This window comes from Curcuma longa, chromosome 11 (assembly GCF_044706935.1).
Source record: "Curcuma longa cultivar G26 ecotype Majalengka, Jawa Barat chromosome 11, ITB_CL_G26_1.1, whole genome shotgun sequence".
NCBI lineage: Eukaryota > Viridiplantae > Streptophyta > Magnoliopsida > Zingiberales > Zingiberaceae > Curcuma > Curcuma longa.
The window spans coordinates 29270244-29285257 of record NC_133871.1 but is presented as its reverse complement, the minus strand read 5'-3'; the positions used below and the strand labels follow the sequence as shown (position 1 = coordinate 29285257).

Below are 15014 nucleotides of genomic sequence, written 5' to 3'. Positions count from 1 at the left end.
AAGGGGTAAATGCGCGAAATGCAATTTGACGGTCCCGTTTTCTTCGTGTTTCATTTTATTTCATTTCAGTCGAGAGCCGTCTACCGCCTGCTTCGCTCATTGGCCTTCCTCCCTCTTGTATCGGCGAGGTTTCTGCGAGTCGGCGATCGAGCTGTGGTGGCGGCGCGGAGTCTGCCCACTAGCTCGACGGTTCACCGGAGAGATCGCGTTGTCGTCCGCCGTCTCTCGTTGAGCCGACGCTTCTTCGTTGGATCGGCGTCTCGAGATCTTCCCTGGTGCGTTGCTCTAGACTTCTTCGCTTGTTGCCTGCTACCCTGTGTTACCTAAGAGAAATCTATCAGTGATCTTTGTTTTCGCTTAGGCGTTTTATCTTCGTCGCCTAGCCGCCTTGCTTGATATTTCCGATGATTCCTGTTTAAAATGATGAAGGGGGCTCCGTTGTGTTCAGGTTATGTAATTTGTTAATGATTTGTGTTAGAAATAGCGTTTTGATCTGTTTTGGGGATTATTTCGGCGGAGTGATTCGGTAAACGCCTGAGTGTTCCTGTTTCTTTTATTTTTTGGATGATTGATTGATGCAAGTCTCTTTTGCCACACGAAGACATTGCTGTCGCCGGCGTTCATAACATATTTTTAGTTTGGGCCTGGATCTTCATTTTTTTTTCTTCTTTGTCGCTGTGGTACCGAAAGGATAAAATTGGTAGGCTGAAGAAACCGTATCTCTGTTTTTTTTTCCTGATTTTTTCATCCGTGTTGTCGAAAAGCTCATCTTTTTCTTTTTTTTTTCTAGTGCCGTCTGCATGAAATCCTTGTCCAAATCTTTTCCCGTTGTAATTTCTTCCTCATTAATCGTTTTGAAGATGTAAAGATGCGATTTTTATCTCTCCTTTCCAGAATTACTTCCATAAAATCCTCATTCTGGCCGGCAAGGTCACAACTTGAAGGAAAGAAATAGTTCTCTCCGATCATCACAATGCATAGCGTCACCGTTAAGGTCGACGACTCGTTGTCGAGTCTCCTCGAGTTCGCAGCCGACAACGATGTGGATGGCTTCAGGCGATGCCTCGACCGCAATCCATCAGCCCTCAATGAGGTCGGCCATTGGTACGGCCGTAGTAAGGGTTCCAATCGCATAGTGCTGGATCAACGAACTCCATTGATGGTGTCTTCTACATATGGCAGTCTCGATGTCCTCGAGCTCATCTTGTCTCTGGCTTCTATCGACATCAACCGTGGTTCTGGATCCGACAACACCACCGCTCTTCACTGTGCTGCATCTGGTGGTTCCTCGACTTCCGTGGCTATTGTGCAGGCTCTCCTTGCCGCTGGCGCTGATCCCACGGTGGTCGATGCTGACGGAAACCGTCCCGCTGACGTTATTGCAGTGCCCCCCAAGTCGTCCGATACGAGGAATTCCCTTGAACAACTCCTTGGTAAGAATACCATTGCTTCGAGTTGTGGGAATCACAATGATATTCCACTGCGTGTGAAGATTACCTCATCAAATTCTTTGCCCGCTGATGAGGGCGACTCAACCTCGCCTCAGGTGAAGTATCCTGACCTCCCGCCGCTGATCGTGCCGACTAAGAAAGAGTATCCCGTAGACCCAACGCTTCCAGATATCAAGAACAACATCTATGCCACGGATGAGTTCCGCATGTTCTCATTCAAGATCCGCCCTTGCTCTCGTGCATATTCTCATGACTGGACAGAGTGCCCCTTTGTCCATCCTGGTGAGAATGCTCGGCGGCGCGATCCCAGGAAGTATCACTATAGCTGTGTCCCTTGCCCTGATTTCCGGAAAGGGTCCTGTAGGAGGGGAGACTTGTGCGAGTATGCACACGGGGTGTTCGAGTGCTGGCTTCACCCGATGCAATACCGCACAAGGCTATGCAAGGATGGAACCAACTGCTCCCGCCAAGTATGTTTCTTTGCCCACACAATTGAGGAGCTCCGTCCACTTCATATGTCCACTGGATCTGTGGATCGCTCCCCCAGAGCATCCTCATCTGCTGCAATAGAGATGGCTGCTGCAATGGGTTTCGTTCCTAGGTCACCTTCTGCTGTCTTCACACCACCCATTTCTCCTTCAGCCAATGACACTGGACACTCTTTAGTTTGGCCTGAGTCGAACATGCCAACATTAAATCTTCCTGCAAGCAATGGCCAATCAAGCAGATTGCGGTCGTCTCTCAATGCACGAGACATACCGGTGGATGATTCACTCTTGTCTGAGTTTGGTTCCCTGCAACCTCTGAGTGACATGCACTACTATCGGCTTAACTCCACGGCGGTGGCTGGGAATTCTTCGGGCAGAAACAAATCCCTGATTCCTGCAAATCTAGATGACATTTTTTCTGCAGAAGTCAGCTTATCTCCAAGGTGCAATTCTGATCACGGGGGCATATTTTCTCCATCGAACAAGAATGCGATGCTCAGTCAGTTCCACAATCTGCAGCAACAGCAGAGCTTGCTCTCGCCCATTAACACAAGTGTATATTCACCCAAGGCAATGGAATCTCAGCAACTTTTTGCTCACTCACCTCTATTACAGGCCTCTCTTAATGTCTCTACCCCTGGTGTTATGTCTCCTCGAAGCATGGAGCCTATTTCTCCGTTGGGTTCTCACCGGTCTGTTCTTTCCCTGAGAGAGAGGCAGCAACAGACGCTACGGAGCCTGAGCTCCCGTGATCTTGGTCCCGTCTCATCTATGGTGATTGGCTCGCCTGCTAATTCATCACTGACCAGTTGGGCATCCCCTTCTGGCATTCCTGATTGGAGGCTAAGTGGCGAAGAGTTGGGACATCTCAAACGAACATCTTCGTTTGAGCTCCGAGGAAATGCCGATGAGCTAGATGTATCATGGGTTCATTCACTGGTGCAGGAATCACCTCCTCCTGCACCGGCATCTCCTGGGTCATCTCACCTGCCTGGGTCTGATGGTGAGAACTCATTCAGATGATCCGAAGGATGTGCTTTAAATCAAGCTGCAGTACTTGGCGAATGGTTTGAACAGATGGTGAACAAACTTTTTCTAGAATGTTAGATGGAAGGAAATTAGTACTAGTTTATCAACTTCAGCAAACATTATTTGTTCGGTTGATTGCATTATCGATCGAAAGTAAAGTAGCAGATTCAACTTCAGATATTCATTTATTCTGAACAGGTTTATTATTACTACAATGTTTTCAGTTAACTCAAAAGATCAAATGGCTTGCACTCGTACCCCAGGTGACTGCTTTCTAGTATTTTGAAGCCCTTTTATTCTTTCTTCTGCTGTGAGATTCTAAATTCAGATAATCTCGAAAGTTATTGAAAGTTAAGTCAATTCATTATTCAACCATGCGAGCACAAGTTCATACAATTCATACATTGAATAAATGGATTGCATAATTATGTTTGACTAGACAATAAAATCTACACCAGCTCACGTGTTTATTCCTCTTCTAGGTGAATGCAACACCACAACAAATAATTGAATAAAACTATGAGAATTGAGAGCAAAAGATGAAGGGAGCAAAGCTACTCCCCATGACTGCAAGGTTTCAGAAACCAAAACAAATCAGCTGAAGCCTCTGAATTGCTGGCGACAGCAACACTGCTGCAACCTTGTTCATCCTTCAGAGCTAATAATGCTTTCTTCTCTTCTCTGTCTTGAAGAATTGCCCTTCCCTAATCAACCAACCGTAATAACCAAGATTTATTAGCAGGTAAATGCCTAACATTCAGAAGTGCAAATGGACATAAGACTTTATCACTCACCAGGGTTGTTGATTTAGGAGGCTTGTTGTTGAGAGGGGATCTTCCGTTAGGAGTTGCCTTGTGGTTCTTTGCGCCGCGAGGTGAAGGGAAACGCTGTGGCGTCGGAGGATTTGCCCTGACTTCTTTCAGCAATGTCGATTTTTCGATCTCAATCTTCGGTTTTCCCTTTTTGTGTGGAGATTTATCGTTCTTGCTGCAGAGTTTTTTATGATAAGAAGGGAAAATTTGATAAAGAAAAGTTGGAGTTTTGGTGTGTGATTACTTTGGAGTCAGCAGTTTTGTATCATCTGCTTCTGGTTTGTGAAGGTTTTCTCTGACGGGAGGAGCCCTACTTCCGACCGCCATCCTTTTGAGTTCGCGGTAGAACTCGGAGATCTGGCTCAAGATATCCTTCCCGGAGAACAAATTGCTCGCCGACATCGTGCTCTTCAGACGAGGTTGTACCTTCTTCTGCTTCGGTTCCTCCCTTTTCTCCTCTACCTCCTTGGCGCTTGACTTGACTATCTCTTTCACAGGGTTCCTCGTCTTCGGCGGGCGGGCGGGACGAGACGGCGTCGATTGATGCGGGTCTTGGTTCTCAAGATCCACCTTGGAGACCTTCGAAGCGGCGGTCCTGGGTTTCACTGGAGATTCCGGGAGGAGCGGAGCAGCGACAACGCCTACTCTTCTCTTCAGGTTGTTCTCGTCTCTAAAACACCGAATCAAGAAGGTAATTACCATCTTTGAGCTTTCACTCTTCCTTCTTGAGATGATCCAGTTAAAACTACAGCAAAATGTAAACTTTTGACTGGATAACACAAATTCAATACCGTCGATTGCTGTTTCTCTCTCCAAATGGTAATCGCTCCGAGCTCGACCTCATCAGCTTCGCCTATTTCGCCCCAGTCAACCAAATCCACCAATGAACACTCGAAAAAAGAAAAGAAAAAGATAAACGGGAATTAAAGAGTATTTTCCTCCGAACCTTGGGGCTAGGCGTGGCTGAAAGCTTGAAATCTTCGGCGGTCTTAGGGTGTTTGCAGTCTGGGAACGAACCAAGAAAGCGAAGACTAAAAAAACTGCAATTCTCGAACGGAGGAAAAGAAAATGAAAGATCTTAATTATAGCGGAGCAGTTACCTGGTCGGCAAAACCAGGCGGTGTCGTCGACGGGAACGTCGTTGGGGGCGGCGGCGAGGTCGAGCCACATTGGGGCGTTGATGTTCTCGTAGGCCTCGTCCCGGACGTACCTCGAGTCGACCTTCTTCCAGTCGATGATGGCGGGCTCCATGGCTCGCGCTTGGAAGAAGGAAAGCGGCGCCGGAGATGGAAACGCAGAGGGAGCAGAGAGCGAAGTGAGGGATCCAGCGACGAAGGGGAGGGCGTCGTGGAATCGCAGGATTTTGCCAAAAGAGGAGCTTTTAGTTTCTGGTTCGATCTGCTGCGTAACGTTGCGCTTCTCGTGCTAATTTTCCGACCGTTGGTGGTGGGGTCGCGGATTTCGTGCGGGCCCACCGATGGGGGCAAAAAAATAATAAAGGAAAGAAGAAGAGTGTTTTATTAAATTTCATTTTGGACCCTGAAGTTTCATCGAACGACTTGGCGGTGGGAGGACTAGGCGGCCGGTGGCGGCGCCGGCCACCTGCCTTCTCCCCGGATGCGGAAGCCGATCGGCCGAACACGATGATCCCGACAAGCTCATCGGACCTTTTCCAATATCTCCCCCTCTGTCAGCTCGACCGTACAAGGATCTCCGCTTGCGCTTGTACCAGATGCCAAAGATGACCTCATCTTTACAAGCTCACCCATTCACGGTAAGCTGACGCTTGATGTAGTGGAAATAATTATATTTAGGGAAGTAAATGACGACACTATAGGTTGTCTAGGGCATAGTAGAAGATTAAATTTGTACAATATTTTTTGTCCCTATAGGATCGTATCTCTATATAAGGAGGTAGAATTGGTGTATGCAGAAGGAATGAAAACTAATCTTCTTCTTCTTCTTCTAGATGGAATTGTCGATCCTTGGAAATTTTGTTTTTTTAAGTGATATGCTTAGTTGATGGATGACTCGTGGAGTAAATAGTTTTCTGCTTTATACATTGATGATTTGACCAATTCTTGACAAAGAATGCGGGATGTTGTGTTAAGTAATTTGTTGAATTTTCATGTGTTTTCTCAATTTTGTTTCAGGGAACAAATCCAATTCTTTGGTTGTGTTTTTTCTAGAGTTTCGGAGGGAAGGTTTGGCTGTGATGTAATAGAGGTTCTATTCGGATTTCTACAACTCTATGGCTTTGATCTTTGAAAGTTTGCATCTTTCTACTCTTCCCCTTTACCTTTTACGGTCTTTTGATAATAAGAAAGTTTCAAATTTGTAATTAAATCCAGGTTTGAATCCGTTTCTTGTGAAGGTTACGTTCAGGCCGTTTATTTTCCCTAGATTAGGGCTTGTGGTTAAATATGTGTATATATTGGTGGAATTTGCATTTGATGGAAGGAGGCAATATTCAAAGTGATAGATAACCATTCTTCCATTTTTTTCTATTACTTTTCATTAGTGTGTTTTTGTCCTCTTATTGTAATGTCTTTCTTGGTTAATAACGATAGGGAGTTGTGAGATTACTGCTTTTGATCTCTAATATGTAAAATATTATCTTTCATCTAGCTTTTCTATATCTTGTTTCAATGCCAAAAGATGTACCAACTGAGAATTTATACAAATCAATATATAGTTTCTATACTCTTTTGCTACGGTGTTTTTGAGTGTGTTGAGCATTTATACCAATCCTCATGTTAAATGAAACAACTATTGAAATGGTTAATGATCAGTGATCACTGTTTCAGGTTAGTGCAGTCTTGCATGAGATCCTGGATGAGGCCATAACTCTGGTCCTTCTATACAGCATTCATTTTTAAGAAGTTTTAACATTTTGTTTTGGACACAAGTAAACAAATCTTGTGACAATTGTCAAGTTTCACACTTTCCTACTTCTTCTGATTGTTAACAGTTAGCATGAGTTACAGTTATATTATTCTTTTAGATTTACAACTAATTTAGTTGACTAGAAAACTCTTGGAATACTTTGGCAAAATGATACCTACTGAAATTGAAATTGTCAAATGCTTGTGTTCTAGCAGACTACTTTGTGGATTCACATTATTGATTATTGTCAGATATTCCTCATCTTACTCTTCTTTTTTTCTCAGAGCTGTCTTGATGTTGTAGTACCAATAGTCATGATGATCACTTGGAGTTTTATTTTTCACTCATTATTCTGTCAAAAGTCTTTGATTCCGTGCATCTCCTATTGATAGACAATGTTCACAATGAATTATCTTTTCTGTTATATGCTTCAGTTGCCAAACCAGTTCAAACAGTATCTTGGTGCTCATACAAATATTTCTTTCTCAGCTAGATAATTGTAGTAAAAAAAACTGCAAAGTAATCTTAATCTTTCAGTCAGTCTGATTCTGGTTTCCTAGATTCTCTACAAGCTATATAACCACTCAAAGGTGCAAGCATCTTCCAACTATTGTCTCTGACAAACAGCATTCACTGTACAAAACTCCATGCTTTCCAGAGTGCTGAATCTCAGTTTAGGCCACAAACCAGCAACCTATGCATCTTTTGTTCTGATGATGGATAGGTCATATGCAGTTCTATACTCTGAGTCCTCCATGCCACACACTAATTATACTATGCACCATTCTCAATCTTGAATTGCTAGTAGACTCCCCCTGTCACCTGCTTTAGATGCCAGATGAGAATCTGACCGCAAAGAACCACCGGGACAGTGCACCTTTGTGATGACCAAGAGGTTCTGTCCAAAGATAGTGACACTTGTCAAACAGGAATCCAACCCCCTACATTTAGAGACCCTGAACTGCTACACTGCTATGCAGAGCAGCATAAGAGAAACATGATGTCACACTTCCAATACACCACCTTCTAATCTGCAATAGGATATTATAACCATTATCATCCACATAAAATGATATAGAACATTAGACATCAAGAGCATAATAAAGATAAAACCTTTTTATCTAAAGCAATACAGTTAGAAAGTGTTCATAAGTTTGAAAATTAGCCATCCGATGTTAATACATAGATTAAACTAAAAAATAAGATAACAATTGGCACAATCCTTAAGTAGGGGTTCTCTTGAGTCAAGATAATATATTATATATAGGAGTAAAATATTATAACTTGTTTTTTTTTTTTTCAAACATTGTTTGTTACTTTGTGCACTGTATATAGCCCACAAGAAAGAATGAATAAACTGAGTTTAAATTTCCTTGCTTGCAAGAGGGCAGAAGTGATATTATCCAGTCTGATATTTCTTGTTCCATTATCCTGCTTTTGATTTTTCCATGCCCCAAGGACATGAATTGAGATGCTTTTGACATTTTGCAGGGATTTATATCCGAAATAGGAAAAGAGTAAAACATGATATGACATGCCACTGAAGCCAGGAACACAAGACATCCATTTTTTATAATGTAAGACTGCTATAGCAATCACAATTTACAGATACAATTTCTATTGTTAGCTAGTAGAATTAATGATGCAGACCCTAATTAATTACAATGCCATCCACAGGTCATGGAACAACAGCACCAATCCATTTTACATACCAAAAAAACCAGCCCACTCCATTATTGTCATGTAGTTGTTGAAGTCATGATCATGCATGAACATCAGCTCGGCTTCTCCTTCCGCCCCCAACTCCCCAGCTAATGGAAGGACGCTTGAGAACCATGAGTTTGGGCTACCATCACCAGCTACTGTGATGGCATCAGCAGCTGCATTCATGCCTGAGGAGAGCTTCCTTATCTGCTCCTCTGCTTCCACAAGCCTTTGTTTCAGTTTCAGCACCTGCAATTGTATCGAACACAGCTCAGCCATGTCTGCACAAGAATCAGTAGAACTACTGTGAGTTGAAACTGGACCTCGTTCTCGAGGCGGTATTTCTCGACGACGGCGGCGTCGTGGGCAGCCTTCATCTCGGCGTAGTCCTCCACCACTTGCTTGTTCTTGTGCCGGACCCGCCGGTTTTGGAACCACACCGCCACCTGCTTGGCATCCAACCCAAGCTTGGCGGCCAGCAGGTCCTTCCTCCCCGTCTCCAATTTCCTCTCCTCTATGAAACTCCTCTCTAGGAACTCCACCTGTTCCTCGCTGAGTCTCCTCTTCTTCGCATCCCCGTTGTCCTTGTTCACCTTCTTCCTCCTCCGGCGAACTCTGGTCCTCTCGCCTACTGTTTCTGAAACGTTAACAAATCCTAATTGCAATGCATGATAACATGAATGTTGAAAACAACTGATTGAGAAAGGTGGATTGCCGTGCCAACCTTGGCAAGGCATTTGGTAGCGGAGTTGGGAGGAGAAGAGCATTTGTTCTTCCACAGTACTCATGCTTGCTTCACTCATGTTCTTCTTTCCTCTTCTAAATGCAGCTTCTGGGCTTGAGAATTCAACAAGGAAGGAAGAATATAATTAACTTACTGCTGAAAGGGAGACTGTTTGCTAAATGCTGCGGTGCTGAACTCGCCAGGCTTATTTATAGGCGGTAGGTGGCCACAAAGACCCTTCAAGGAAGGTGAAACTGACTTGAGAACATTTCATTCATTCATGCTAATTTGCACTTAGTTAATTAATCAAAATCTGGATTGATTGGTTTGTCATCGCATCCCAAGATCCTTCAAGGAAAGCTAGCTATGAAATGAGTCAGTCATTCACGTGATTTGACATATTTTATCTCGTTTGTCCGCACTGAGATAAAAAAGAATAGCATGCTTGATCGCTTGGAAACATTATAATTTGTTTGCACTTAAAGACACTGGAAGCCGCAGTATGTGGCGTGTTTAGACTCCTTTGCATCATTTTTCTTCTTTGAATGCAAGGCGTGAGCCATTGTCCTTCTTCCCTTTTTTGTTGCAAGCCGTGCTCTTACGTCTCTCTTCTCTATATAAAGAAACAAATTAGCACTGATTGCTGTTCCATGGTAATGCATTGTTGTTTTTGCTATAACAATTGGCTTAAGCTTTTTCCTCTGTCCCTCCTCGTGGTTAATGGTGCAGTAATTGATTGCGCATGTGCAGAATTAGCATGTTGGATGTGGATGAACATTTACAGTAAGGATTAAATTTCCAAGGTCTCATTTAACAATATGTTTCTTGATGTATGCATGTGTTCAACTTGGTAGAATAGAATTTCCTCGTGCTAAAACCAGGAAAAGCCTTGTTTTTGTTTGCAAAGATCCCACGTAATGCCTCTGTAATGTCTCTATCTTATCTTGCATTCCAAATTTAGGCACAAACTGAGGTTGATTAGCTAATTAATCCACTGCAAATGGCGATGAGTTGATTTTTAACTGTTTGTCACAGGAGCGTGAAGACTGAGAAGCTCAAGTACAGGTGAGGAAGACAACTCGAAGAAGTTACTGTGGCACGGGAGTGAAAGCTGAAAAGCTTCTTCGAGTGCTGGTGGGGGAGGTAAACTGAAGGAATTCACATGGGAAGCACACCACAGGTTCCACTTTGAACACGCGTCGCAATGTCCAGGTTCTCGGCATCTCATCTGGTATACGTTACCTTGTTCCCTCCTGGCAGAAGATAAACATCAGCCATTTGAATCTTCAAGTAGAGTGATGATGGCTGATTGGTTTGTTGGATTCCCTTGAGGATTCTCAATTCTGTGCTTGCTCTTACTTGATTTGGCCTAATGCAGCAGGTGCCTTTTGCTAATCTCGCTGGAGAACAGTGAGCTTTTTTTGGTCGCATGCAGCGGCGTAGCAGTCAGCTTTGGAAACCTCAGCAATAATGGTGGACAGAGCCGTCTCCCATTTGATCAGTCGCTTGGTCTCCGCATCTGATTCAAAGGTTTGTGCGAGATAACATCAAGAAAATATTCAGATTGCGGAAGTGGAAGCTCGGGAGGGTCCCCTCGGCCTTGCTGGGTCGCGCCTGGCTTGCCTCTCTGGGGAAGCCAACTCTCTTCTCGTCGTCCAACTCCCTTATCTTTTTCTTTTCCCCCCTTCTCTTCCTGTTACAATACAAGCAAATCTTATCTCCTCCCTCCCACTCATGGAGGCTAGCTACCTCATCGCCTTTATTGCAAGTGAACTTTAGCTGGAAGGATGAGCATGACCAAGAGTGGCATTGTGGGCTCCTAGAAATGGGGCTCTCGGCTCTGTCTCTTCTTCCACCTTTAGGCCATGGCAGTCACCTTTCAGGGAATGTATCTTTACATTGATGTGATGTGCAGGAGCCAGTTGGGGATCCAAAGTCTTTGGCTGAGGGTGGCACTGAGACTGCCACGGCAGTGGCTTCGTAAAAGGGCAAGTCCAGAAGGAGGTGGAATGCTTTTGCTTGGAGTGCAGAGCACCCAGTGGCATGCCTGTGAGACACCACCTCCATTTCTGGGTTCCTTTGACCTCGGTTTTGTTGCAGTGAAAGTGGATAAGGCACCAAGAGGTGGGTGAAGATTTCTCCTGCCTCTGACTCTTGGCAGCCTTTGCTAGCACCTGCTTTGCGAAGAGGCCAGGGCCTGGGCAAGGGAATATTCTTGGTGCAATCTGAATCTACTTTTCACCTAAAGCAATATCTTTTCTTCAACCTTTATTCATTGCAGCAGGCCAATGTGGTTGAAGCCACATCAGACTCAGTTCACAGTCGTCCCTGTTCATTGCACTTGGAATCTGAATTCATCAGTTATCAATCAGCTGAGGCCTGGGATTCAAAGTCATAGCTTTTGTACTATTTAATCAGCATATTTATATCATGTATCATCTTTCTTTCTTTCGTAACCAAGAAGCTATCATTTCGACCAGCCAGCAACTAAAATAATCAGCAATTTGTTTATTTTACCAGGTGCATGACTTTAGTTTGGCAAAGGAGCTGCACCAAAAAGTGTTCTCTTAAGAGCCTGTCTGTACTTGTTTACCTTAAAGTTGGCAGAGTAAATTGAAAGAGACTCTAAAATAGATGTGCTTGCTTACGCTGTGTCTTGTGTTCTCACATGCCTAATCATGTTAGTTGACTTAATTCCACAATCATATGATGTGCCATCTTTTATCCCAGGCTCCATTAGACTCTCCTTCCTAGTTTCTTACTTTTTGAGGTGCCAATCACACCGAACCCTCCAATGTCGAATCCATTCGACAAGTTTTCATAGAGATTACTGCATCATGCCTGGCAGATTACTAATGAAATGTAAGCTGCTTTATGTCTAGTTTAATGTAACAAATTGGAAGGATTTAGAAAGCCATTAAACCACAGAAGGTTAATCTCACCAAATCCAACTGAACCGAATCTAATTGAGCTATCAAGAAAATTTCACTAGTCACATCCATTCAAACTCCGTGATTAAAAGTAATTTATTTTAAAGAAATTCAAGAACAAATCAAGCATGGACATTTCCGTGATTAAAAGTCTGTGATCTTCACATAAAAAACTGCCCTCGTGGAATAAATTTAACTGTATTAGCACAGTGCATTCTCATGGGAATCATTGAATCATAGCACAACTTAGTCACTGAAGACCAAGACAACGAATGGGGACACTAGAACAGCACACAGAGAATATCTAGGCAACAAAGAATCGATCCTGAACTTGGAAAACCAACAAAATGCACAGTAATAAAGCTTCAAAATGTGATGTTTCACTTTGGCGTTGTAACTCCGATTCCCAAAGTGAGCTGAATGTCGTCTGGTCCAACATCGTGAATCTTCTCTCCCTCCCACGGCTTCACCCACCTATTCTCAAATTCAAACTCCGTGCCTTCTTGTTCCCTCTCTGATATCCCTCCTGATGTGAGAACAGCAGCCCCCTTCATTGAACCAAAGGGATTCACAAGGTTGAAAGTAGGTGACCCAGGGACTGCAGTCTGGGAGCTGGCCCCCAGGCCGGAGTCAACAGTTGATGCATCAGACTCATCGCATTCAGGTATAGTGGCAGGTTGCACATGGTGCTGGCTTCTAGTGGGGCTAGAAGGGGCAGATATAGCATAAAGTGAGTGGCAGAATACATTGTCAAGATTCTGGATCTTAGGTGGGCGAGAGGCAGTAGGCGATGATAGTGGAGGGGTCACCGGGGCACTATTTGATATGCGAAGCGGGGGAAGGGAGGTGAGATTTTGGAGAAATGGGAGGAGATATGAAGGGTTGATGCTGGGGTTATGGATATTATCATGACGACTGGGGCTTGGGAAAGATGATGTCATCGGGCTTGCATGGTAGGAAGGTGCAGGACTAGGGAAAGATGAGGAGAGCGGACTGAGCAGAGGGGAGGAGGAGCATGGACTTATGCCTGAAGATGGACCAGCAACTACAGGTTCTGGAGGTGGTGGTGGTGGCTTGCAGCCCTGCAAATAGATCCATCATGAGTCAGTATTTATACATTACAAGCTAAAGGAAGCAAAGATTTGAGAACAAAAGATTGTTGTTTAGGTTCTCTCTAATGCTCAACTAAACCAAGTTTGGTTTGCGAAACATAATGTTTGTCTTTGTCACTCTTCTCAACTAAATCAACAGCAAATTGGGCAGTGCCTTCCAACTATTGCATTTACCCACAAGGATGAGAAAAGTCCTAGGTGTTATGACCTAGCATATGGCCACCCATCAATCACTGAATCTTTTAGCATCTATCATTTTTTATACACAAAATTGTATACTTTTATATATAGAGCTTATACCATAGATATTTTTTTTTCAGCGATCATATATTTTTTTCGGTCCACAAAGTTGTCGTAGTATCAAAGCCAAGTTTTCCTTCAACCTTCATAAATAACCATTGGTCACGGGCCGACCGCAGGCATGATGCTGATTGTGGTCACTGCACCATCTCTCTTCCCCATTTATATATACATCAGCTCACTTCTTCTGATTGATGACCCTGATGCACTTGTTGCTATGTATGATTGCATCATCCTTCTCAAAGCCATTGCTGAAGATCTAGTTCTTGCTGTGAACAGAGTCACTCTAGCAGATCCTGAGGACCTCCCATCTTCTACAACCCTCACAACCAACAACAACACCAAATTAAAGAACCTACAGCAGACACTTTTGTGGCTGTTCTCTATGCAGCTAATAACTATTGCATTAGATACCTAGATGGTAATCCACCAATCTCTATGACAATTGCATCATCTTATGGGCCAAACAATCGTTGAATATGTTTCCGATCTTTTAGTATTTATCATTTCTTCATATATAATATACAAAAAGCAAATATAATGTTTATCACATTGACTCCCTCTCTAAAAACGGAACAGAAGATCAATGGAAGCAAAACTCAACTTAAATCGTTGAGAAAATTATGAAAATGACGAAGTTAGTAAAAAAAAATTCATTAAAGAATGCAAACTTTCACAGGGATAAGATGGGATGGATTTCTTACCATGTAAATCTATTAAAAACCTACAGACAAAGACATAACCAGTGCAAGTGAACACCCCAAGTCTAAGTTGATAGACAGGAAAGGTCAATTAAGTGGCATCTTTATGAACTGAATGAAGCAAAATACGCCCTAGAAGATCTAACCAGACTCAAGGAAGATGGATTACTTGATAGACGAAATCACACCTTGTCTCTTCACAAACACATCATATGCCAACCACTGACAGTGTAACAGGAAAAGAAAAGTACCGGAAAGAAGCGAGGAACCACTACAAACCGTAGAAAATGATCAGAACCACTACAGATACAAAGATCTATTTGGTTGCATATGAGATCTACCATTAAACCCCATAACTTTACTCTCCAAACCAAGCTATACCACGATAAGAATAACAGAATAGAGAAGCACAAGAAAGACGAAATTCGAGAAAACAATAGGAACGATACCTTCCGGTAGGTGGTCCCGTCCTCCTCGACGATCCACCCGGCCTCCCGGCACAAGGCCTTGAGGACCTCGTTGTTGTCGCAGTGCTTAGGGAGCTTGTAGTTCCCCATCGCCCGCAGCCCGGTGAAGATCTTGGCCGCGATCGCCCGTCGCCGCCTCTCCCTCCGTTTGTTGTTTTCTCTCTCCTTCCACGTCGGCTGCCGCCCTCCTCCCGCCGTCATCCCTCCCGCTCTGCCGCCGGTCGGATCCGCCCTAAAAGAATCGAACCTTTGCTGCTCCGTCGCTACCTCTTCCAGCGCTCAAACCCCTCTTTCGTCGCACACGGAAGAGATTGAGATTTGAGGATGGATGGAAGCGGAATTTCCCTCTCAGATCGCGCACGAGATCGGTAGGCCTTTTATTTACCAATCGCAAGTGGACAGAGATTCCC

General features: G+C 43.8%; 4 protein-coding genes and 1 long non-coding RNA gene across 6 annotated transcripts; 2 read left to right on the top strand and 3 right to left on the bottom strand.

Moving 5' to 3' along the window:
- The first annotated feature begins 81 nt into the window (after nt 1-81).
- On the top strand, nt 82-3177 carry LOC141839982 (zinc finger CCCH domain-containing protein 24-like). Its single transcript, XM_074727854.1, has 2 exons — nt 82-275; nt 895-3177. The coding sequence occupies exon 2, from the start codon at nt 974-976 to the stop codon at nt 2960-2962; it is 1989 nt and encodes a 662-aa protein (XP_074583955.1). The 5' UTR covers nt 82-275; nt 895-973; the 3' UTR covers nt 2963-3177.
- Nucleotides 3178-3454: 277 nt separating this feature from the next.
- LOC141839983 (uncharacterized) lies at nt 3455-5060 on the bottom strand. The gene is made up of 6 exons (XM_074727855.1): nt 4881-5060; nt 4727-4785; nt 4572-4633; nt 4025-4450; nt 3763-3955; nt 3455-3672 (listed from the first exon to the last, which is right to left on the bottom strand). The coding sequence occupies exons 1-6, from the start codon at nt 5029-5031 to the stop codon at nt 3523-3525; spliced, it is 1041 nt and encodes a 346-aa protein (XP_074583956.1). The 5' UTR covers nt 5032-5060; the 3' UTR covers nt 3455-3522.
- On the top strand, nt 3572-4570 carry LOC141839984 (uncharacterized). Its single transcript, XR_012602723.1, has 3 exons — nt 3572-3710; nt 3780-4199; nt 4278-4570. It is a non-coding gene; the product is annotated as an uncharacterized LOC141839984 (long non-coding RNA).
- A 3258-nt stretch (nt 5061-8318) lies between the features above and the next one.
- LOC141839843 (homeobox-leucine zipper protein HOX14-like) lies at nt 8319-9334 on the bottom strand. 2 transcript variants are annotated; one of them, XM_074727690.1, is made up of 3 exons: nt 9095-9334; nt 8694-9007; nt 8319-8619 (listed from the first exon to the last, which is right to left on the bottom strand). In XM_074727690.1, exons 1-3 carry the CDS (start codon nt 9171-9173, stop codon nt 8371-8373), a joined length of 642 nt encoding a protein of 213 aa, XP_074583791.1. In that variant the 5' UTR covers nt 9174-9334; the 3' UTR covers nt 8319-8370. The 2 variants fall into 2 exon arrangements, with proteins under 2 accessions (XP_074583791.1, XP_074583790.1); XM_074727689.1 differs by having other exon boundaries at nt 8694-9334.
- Nucleotides 9335-12184: 2850 nt separating this feature from the next.
- LOC141841186 (protein BZR1 homolog 1-like) lies at nt 12185-14928 on the bottom strand. The gene is made up of 2 exons (XM_074729317.1): nt 14587-14928; nt 12185-13106 (listed from the first exon to the last, which is right to left on the bottom strand). The coding sequence occupies exons 1-2, from the start codon at nt 14803-14805 to the stop codon at nt 12405-12407; spliced, it is 921 nt and encodes a 306-aa protein (XP_074585418.1). The 5' UTR covers nt 14806-14928; the 3' UTR covers nt 12185-12404.
- Between the last annotated feature and the right edge of the window lie 86 nt (nt 14929-15014).